Source organism: Bidens hawaiensis, unplaced genomic scaffold (assembly GCF_021521415.1).
Source record: "Bidens hawaiensis isolate Kalapana, Puna unplaced genomic scaffold, B.hawaiensis_p1.1 tig00029887_1, whole genome shotgun sequence".
Lineage (NCBI taxonomy): Eukaryota > Viridiplantae > Streptophyta > Magnoliopsida > Asterales > Asteraceae > Bidens > Bidens hawaiensis.
The window spans coordinates 172,880-181,200 of NW_027494964.1; the positions used below are offsets into that span (position 1 = coordinate 172,880).

At 35.5% G+C, this 8,321-nt stretch overlaps 1 protein-coding gene across 1 annotated transcript; it reads right to left on the reverse strand.

Annotated features, from left to right (window-relative positions):
- Positions 1-4,229: 4,229 nt before the first annotated feature.
- On the reverse strand, positions 4,230-6,085 carry LOC143579616 (BTB/POZ and TAZ domain-containing protein 1-like). Its single transcript, XM_077062867.1, has 4 exons — positions 5,900-6,085; positions 5,696-5,823; positions 5,327-5,630; positions 4,230-4,844 (listed from the first exon to the last, which is right to left on the reverse strand). Exons 1-4 carry the CDS (start codon positions 6,026-6,028, stop codon positions 4,326-4,328), a joined length of 1,080 nt encoding a protein of 359 aa, XP_076918982.1. The 5' UTR covers positions 6,029-6,085; the 3' UTR covers positions 4,230-4,325.
- Between the last annotated feature and the right edge of the window lie 2,236 nt (positions 6,086-8,321).

An 8,321-nucleotide genomic window follows, 5' to 3' on the forward strand; every position in this document is an offset into this window, starting at 1 on the left:
CTATCTTTTTATCTCTTAGCCGGTGTAAGTTTAGTCCCCGAAATTAAATACATTTACCAACTTTATGTACCGTATTATATGTATTTAGTTTTGACGGCTAAAACATGCCGACTGGGAGAAAAAAACATTGACGGCTAAGAGAAAAAGAAATAGAAGCCTGCTAAATATTTAATTGAGTAGGTAAAAAATTATTTATTTTCAGTGACTAAATTTACACCGTCTAAGATATAAAAATATAGAAGTCGGCTAAGTATTTAATATGGTAGGTAAACTTGGTAAACTAAACTATTTAATTTTTGGCGACTAAAATCAGACGGCTAAAATAAAAAAAAAGAAGACGGATAAATGAACATTTAGCCTATAAGCCGAGTTGGAGCCGGCTAAGAAGAAATATAAGGAGTCGACTAAGGGGCTGTTTGGTTCATTCATATCTAAATGAATCATGTCTGAATGAGCCCATGTCGCATTCAACAACAACAACAAATCTGAATAAGTCAGACATAATTTTAACCATTCAGATGTTTTCTGTTTGGAACCAAACAGTCTGAAGTCTGAATGAATCAAATGTTTACATTTGAATGGTTCCATTCAGTTGTAAACAAACAGTCTCTAAGTGAATAGACATAGTTCCCAAAGCCGTTAAGAGTGAAGGATGACGGCTAAATAACCAGAGATGTAGGCTAAATTTTGCTGTATTTGACAAATATCGAATTTTTATAGGTTAAAAATATATAATAAATATATTATTATGATAAAGACTAATAAAAACAAGAAAGAAATAAAAAAATATTTACAAAAGATAATCAATATTACTATTATGATAAGCTTTAAAAAATTGTTATAAACTAGTAATATGTTAAATAAAATTATTAAAAGAATTGAAAGAAGGGAGGTCTACTTTACGACCAGCTGATATTTTTGTGTTCGGGTGGGTAGGGGGAAAACACGCCTGTGTGGATCTTACAGGAGTGTCTCCTCTTGCTGGGCTCAGGGACCGTGAGTTTGTTGTGGGTCAGGCTGCGCTGAAGGTTGAATCGAGCAAAGTTGTTAAAAACGAGAAAGCTTGTTTAGAGAATCAACATGTCTTCCTCCAATTTGCTTTTGATACATTTGGTTTTCTGGCCCCAGAGCTGTGAATTTTTTTAGTAGGGTTCAGCGTGTCGTACACGGAACCTCTTCAGCTCCTAGGTCCCAAAGCTTCGTTTTTAGTAGGATTGGCTTTGCTATTCAAAAGGGGGTTGCGGCGCAGCTTGTTACCCGTTTACCTGCCACTTTATTGTAATCGCTTTGTTTGATATTTAAAATATGGTAAACCTCTTTAAAAAAAAAGAATTGAAATATAGAAAAGAAGGTATGACAAGTACACGAGGGGATTACGTTTTAACTAACCCTATTTCTTTTAAAAAAGCAAACTGCATTTTATCCTTGCCATATGTATAGTTGCAAGAAATATCCAAACATATAATATTTGTCTTTCAAGTCTCTAGTTTCTAGATAATAAACAGTTGAACAGGCAATCATTATAGAAGTCATGAATGTTTCTTGTGAATTTTACGCTCACTCATTTATCTACCGGTCTTACATAATACCCTACGGGAGGACATGGCCATCTCAATATCCTGTGTAGGGTGTGCAGTCGCACATGGCCCATAAATTTATTTGTTAAATATATATTTTGTTTAAATTCACTTGAATATACTTGATTAATTGAAATTTTCAACTTAACTATTTTAGTATTTTGTATTATTATCACACCGGTCGTTCTAATACTATATTTTGAAAAGTATCACACAATGACCACGTTTGTAGAAGCATGCTTGTCTGGAGATCCAATATTCAAAAAGTCTCTTCATACAACTTGACATGAAATGATTTTTATTGTTTCTTGGATTCCAATTCATTTTCATGGTTTGGTTCAGAGAGACAAATATTTTGTAATCACGTGAGTTATGCATCAGTTTTAACAATTACATTTGTGTGCATCATTTTTGAAACATGAAGGGGGTGTTTGGGATTGCTTCTTAAAAGTGCTTATGGCTTTTTGGAGAGGCAAAATATCCAAAATGTCACTCCAAAAGCACCTAAAAGCTCCAAATTGGAGCTTTTAAATGCTTTTGGAGGGGCATTTTTGATATTTTGTCTCTCCAAAAAGCCATAAGCACTTTTAAGAAGCAATCTCAAACATGCTCAAAGTTAAAAGTACAATAATGAGTTTATATGCATCTTTTTTGAAGTTTTTGTTGTGAAAATTTGGGCGTACAACATATGCGGATTATACAAGAAACTTAACTAATTAAAGAAAAACTAGGAGTTAATAAAAGTATTGATGAGATGCATATTTATAGAAAGGAAAATGTAGGAAGTGTTATGGAATTTATTTTTCTTAGCTTAATCCGGTAATTTATAGGACATGACTAAAATATGGTTCATACATATGAAGTTAACTTAAGAGTTGACACGACACAAACATAAGCATGTTAGAGTGGGGGTCTACATGGTATTGGTTCGTGAATGGGTCACACAACCTACATGTTTGATAAACGGGTTATATTGTATTAAGTCACGAGTAATCAGGTTTTTGTGTTGAGTCACGAGTAATCAGGCTATATTTGTATTGAGTCACGAGTGAATATGTTGACCGGCCATTCCACTTGAAATTACAAACAAAGTAATTACTAAACAATTAACTAATAAGATAATATCATCTGTCAACCAAAAAACTATCCTAACTACACTCCGTTAATTAATCCGAGTATTTATATACACTCGATCCCAACTACCGGCTAGCTACTCGATTAACTTGGGGTGTCTTTCCCATCTACCCGGTTAATCGCGGGTGGTACCAGGTCCGCAATCCTTAAGGAATAAAATCACAGTTCTCGCGGTAGTTTACTTTATTTAAACTACCAATTAAAACTTCTTGTATCTACCTTTTGCCTTCATAATTATAATATCATGTAAATTTTAACCAGGTCTTAACTGAACTTTTATAACTAGTCTACTTTACTTGGCCCAGATTTATGCGGTATCAAAAAACGTACCATCAGGTAATTAACTGGCCATTCAATATTTTGTAGAGGTTTCACGTGAGTGGATTGGATTGGATTTATGCGGTTTTTGTACCGATTCAAGTTTTTTTCGGTTCGGTTTTGCTTTTTTTCTCTTTGGTCGGTTCCGGTATCTATTCGTTTTCAATTATTTCGGTTTTGATTTCTCGGTTTCTATTCGATTTCGTGAGTTTTGTTTAAAATAAAATTGGATGATGCTTGTTTTAGTTCATTCTAACCAATAAACAAACCAATTTTAACCCATAACTAAAAGTCACTAGTATTTCCCTAACCCATCTTAACCTCCTTAGAAAATTCTTTTGATTCATCATTACTCATTCTAATTTTAAAAATTATTCATATTGACCCAAATCAACTCATTTGGATTGTTTTTGCAACCCCTACGATTTTGTATTAAAAGTAAATAGAAAGACCATTGTCTAAGCATGTCCAATTCATGATTAATCAAACAGTGACTTCCTCCAAGATTGACCCCTATAACTTATTAAGTTATCAAAATAAAAAATCATTTATTTGGGACCAAAACATTAAAAAGATTATTATTTTTTTTCTTTCTGTGTCAATGTTGTAAAAGTAGGTCTATAATACCGAGTACTCTTTGAGTACTCGTTACAAGGTATGATGTCGAGAGGAGTTTCTTTAACTCCGCCTAGTTACTAAAAACTGGTCAAAGGTGGTCAACATTTGTCAGAATCACATCTAGTCGGTTAACTTGAATCTATTTTGACTTAAAAAGTACAACATAATTTGTATTTATATAATATTAAAAAACGAATATCATTTTTTAATTATTGGTTAACATTTTTTAGAATAATTTAGTGTTTAAAATGTATTTCTTTTATTTATATTGATATTCATTTATTTTATTAAAAATATCAGTAAACTTATGATATTTGAAATATATATATTACCCAAAAATTAATCTTCTTTATATTTATCATGTCCGAGTACTCTTCGAGTACTCCCCAAATACTCTGAGTACTCCCTCCAAAAGAGTCGACGGTCTAGCGACTTTTAGAAAATTGTTACTGTGTCGTCCTAGAATTAATAAACGTAAAAGCCCAAAAAAGCTCAACCCTTTTCTCATTTATAAATACTACTTTTTTACAACATCATTATCACCAACCCAACAAACAAAAAAACAAGAGCAAAATACCCATAAAAAACTCACTTTTTACCCTCTCCATTAAACTAAACAAATAAAACTAAAAATCTAATCTAAAAAAAGAACCAGGTTAAGGATCAAAAACCCTGCTTTTAACATGCTGCACTTACATAAGATCTAATGGATTCTCTCAATAATCTTTCAGGTTGGTGTTGCTCTAATTTCTTCATCTTTGGTAGTACAAATGCCAAGGAAGATATGGCTTTTGCTGCCACCACTTTTCTAACCAACAACTCCCATCTTGCTTCTTCCTTCTTGACGTGTACCCCTCTTGTTTTAAACTGCCTGCATAAGGGCACTTTGCAAGACTCATCTTCAAGACAAATGGAAGAGTGGAGTCTGAAGAGCTGCCACGTGCGTTTACACCTGACACAGCCTCCACCAACTCTTTTCTTGCAATTTGCAAAGTGGTAAATGGAGTGTTGGAGGCCCTCACATGTTGAGAACTTGGTGCAAGGCAGCAGTGTTCTCTTATTGCTAATTGGCTGTGTGCCATGTGGTCCCACAGTGGTGCAGCCTTGGGTGCAAATGTGATGTAAACAGTCCATGGCTTCACTCAGCTGCAAATACAAACTCTGTGCTTGCACTTGCTTCCTTATACTCTTTCTCCTCTGTAACCAAATTCAGTAATTAATAATTATCATCATCATCATCATCGTACTCAGTATATCCCACCAATAGCAAAGCTATGGTAGGGTGTAAGATGTAGACAGCCTTACCTCTACCCCATGGGGATAGAGAGGCTGCTTCCGGTGACACCCCCGGCTCGATAGTAGTTTTGCATCAAGCCTTGGACATATTATATAAGGCACATAGCACTCAATCATCGGGACGCCGGCTGATTGGTGCATGTACCCTTGTCTTTCGGCTATCAACGCCACCACATGATGCCTGATTAACCTTCCATCACTTTTAACGTTATTTTCACAAAATTAGTAAAATAACGTCAAAATTAGTGCAATTTTACTTTTGCCCACCCAAGGGTTCACACATATATACATTATATGCGCGCACCGCAAGCAGGGCACCAGTAATTAATAATATATATATATATTATTAGCAGATATTAAATGATATTTTGAGTACTACTCACTGATTCAATTTCATCTATGAATCTGAGGATTTCGAGTTCGAGAAACGGGTCGTTGTCTTGAAGGAACTTCCATCCTTCTGTTTCCTCAACGGATTTGAATCCGTTGGAAATTAGTTTCATGCATTTCAGGTAAACATCAGGCGCGTCGCAGAGGCGAGCCAGTTGGAGAACGTCCACCACGTTGTCTATCGTCAGCCGTCGGATTAAGGCCTTGGAGCACTGCGTCTTCAGCTGTGGTACGGAGTAAACGTGAGCCAGCGCCAGCAGATGAATCGCATATTTCTCAATCCGTTCTTCGTTGCATCTGTTACCAATGGTTCTTCATATTAATTAATAATCAATAATAATAATTAAAAAAAGTGTAATGACCTATTGTAATAAAGGAAGCTAACGAAGACTTGTACAGCGTCACACGGAACGCCGAGGATCCGAATTGTCTTCTCGGAGCTCTGGCATATATTATTAATTAGGCTTTCTAACACCGGTGAAGCTGATGCCTGAAATTAATTAACACTCGATATTCAATAATCATCTGATTATATAAGCTATCACTCGATCGTAATGTTTAATTACCAAAATTTTAGCGTTTGCCGGAATCCTACGACCACCGGATGTCAAAATATATACACTAGTCTCAACAGATTCAGCGAAAACGTGATCGTCGGAGTTACGAAGCGGAGGTGACACAGGGACTCTACACATACTGCCGGAAAATATTAAAAGCCGGTGATAATGGCAATAGTAGTATTAATTCGTTGTTATTCTACCTACACACTCTTTTCTTATTTATAGGCAATGAATTCCAAAAGGTGTGCTATGCTGCAAATACTTTTCTACCTCACTTGCCTTGTCACTGCGCGTGTGCCACACAGAAACCGTGATGAAATACCGACCGTTGATTAGCAGATGAACTGTGAATTACCAGATATGCCCCTTCGGGGTTTAATCACATGCTGAGGTGTCAAGATGGATAAACCAGCTCATCATGTTCCGGAGAGTCGTGTTTGATAATCGGCCTTTGGAAGAACAGACTCACTGCTGACATGGCAATTATCCACTTTCCAGGTGTTTGTGTAATTCTCTTTACACGTGGAGGGCTAGTGACGTCACACGTTACCAACTTAATTGTCAAGTTGGAGATTTATAACTCCACCGTATATACATATGGACTGTTGTGGATTATACAAGATATTTTTGGGTGACAGATGATTATTCACACAAGGTATTATTGTGCTTTTGATTTTTGAAAAAAAAACCAAAAATGAAATTTCATTGGATGCATTTTATTCCATAAAATCTATCTTTGAGGATAATAATGGGTGATTAATAAGTCATTGATCCTAGGTAACCTGTAACTATTTTTGATAACGATGTGAATTTTCTGCGATCAATATGCATTTTCGTACTTCAGGTTTTTGTTCTTTAGTATGTTGGAGTTAAATCAATATGGAATTTTTGGATATTATGGTGGTCCCGGTATTAACTCAAAACTAAAATTTCACTTACCTATTGACGGCCACATTCAATTTATGTTAGATATTTCTAAAACCTGATTATCATTTTTGTTATCTTATATCTGTTACTCGATTTGGGTGAACTTACTAGTCTTTTGATATTTCTGTTGTTTGTATAGGGCGAAACTTGTTTATTTATTAAGTGCTAATCAGGGTACTATATATACTATGCATGTGATTTTCTCGATTAGGTAGAGGCCGGTTAACTAATATAAAGAAAAAAAATGTAGACTTAGTAGTAAGTTGATGTTATAAACTTATTTTTACTTGTCGTGGACCTCCGAAATATCAAAGACGACCCATCACTTACTAAGTTGCATGCGATGATAAAAGATCTATAATTCTTTATCACCCAAAACCAAATATAAGTGAACTTAAAACGGGCGGGAATCTCGGCAAGAAAAGAGGCTCATGTGAATTTTTTGTCGGATCCACATGAAAGAAGGTCTACTCTCCAACCAGCGGACATTCTTGTGTTTGAATGGGCGGGGAGGGGGAGCATGCTTGTGTGGACCTTACTGAGGTGTCCTCTTGTTGAGCTTAGGGGACACCGGGTTTGTTGCTAGGTAGGCCGTGCTAAAGACAGAAGCAGGAAAAATTGCTAAGCACGGGAATGCGTGTGAGAAGAATCAACACGCCTTCATTTCTTTTGCTTTTGACACATTTGGGTCTCTTGCCTCCGATGCTGCTACGTTTCTAAATAGAGTTCAGCGAGTCGTGCACAGTAACTCCTCGACGCCAAAGAACGATAATTTTGTTTTCAGTAGGATCGGTTTTGCCATTCAAAAGGGGGTGGCGACGCAGCTTGTTGCCCGCTTATCTACCTCTTTATTGTAATTGGATATTTTATTTGAAATGAAAAGTATTTCTTGTTAACTTAATATGAATATACAAATCACAACATGATGTATTTGCGTGCATCCTCATATTTCCACAAACTCCATACCTTTTTTTTTCCAATCATAACATGATGCAGGGCCTAAATCGGTATCTAAAAGGATGTCTTGTTGTAAAAATGTTAGCTTGATTATACTCTATATAAATCAAGATGATGTATTCATTTTTTTTTTTGCAAAATACATAAGTAATGTGGTTCCTCATACATTTTTAAACCTAATTCAGTTTAAAGTTTAAACGCCGCTAAAATCACACATATCAATTCAAATTTCAAATTATGAATGTGTGATTATTAGTTTTGCTTCGGAAACCGGAGGCCTTAAAGGTGGAAACCTAAAGTCTTAGCTTCATTTCGTTGTCCTAGAGTCGACGACAATGACATGATGTATTTGCTTACGTCATGATCTTTCCACCAACTCTATATACACTTCTATTTTTGGAACATGCATATTCTTTTCATCGTCTCTCCTATTTTAGTTTATGACATTCTTGCTTTAAATGAAACACACCCTGCCCGTGTCACAATTTGTAATATGTTTTCATCTACTATTTACGCGGCGGCTTAAACGTAACAAGTTATTCAG

Coding starts and splice junctions, on each gene's coding strand:
- LOC143579616 (XM_077062867.1), bottom strand. CDS start 6,028: ATGTGTAGAGTCCCTGTGTCACCTCCGCTTCGTAACTCCGACGATCAC. Junction 5,631..5,695: donor AGCTTCCTTTATTACAATAG/GTCATTACACTT, acceptor CATTGGTAACAG/ATGCAACGAAGAACGGATTG. Junction 4,845..5,326: donor TCATAGATGAAATTGAATCA/GTGAGTAGTACT, acceptor ATTTGGTTACAG/AGGAGAAAGAGTATAAGGAA.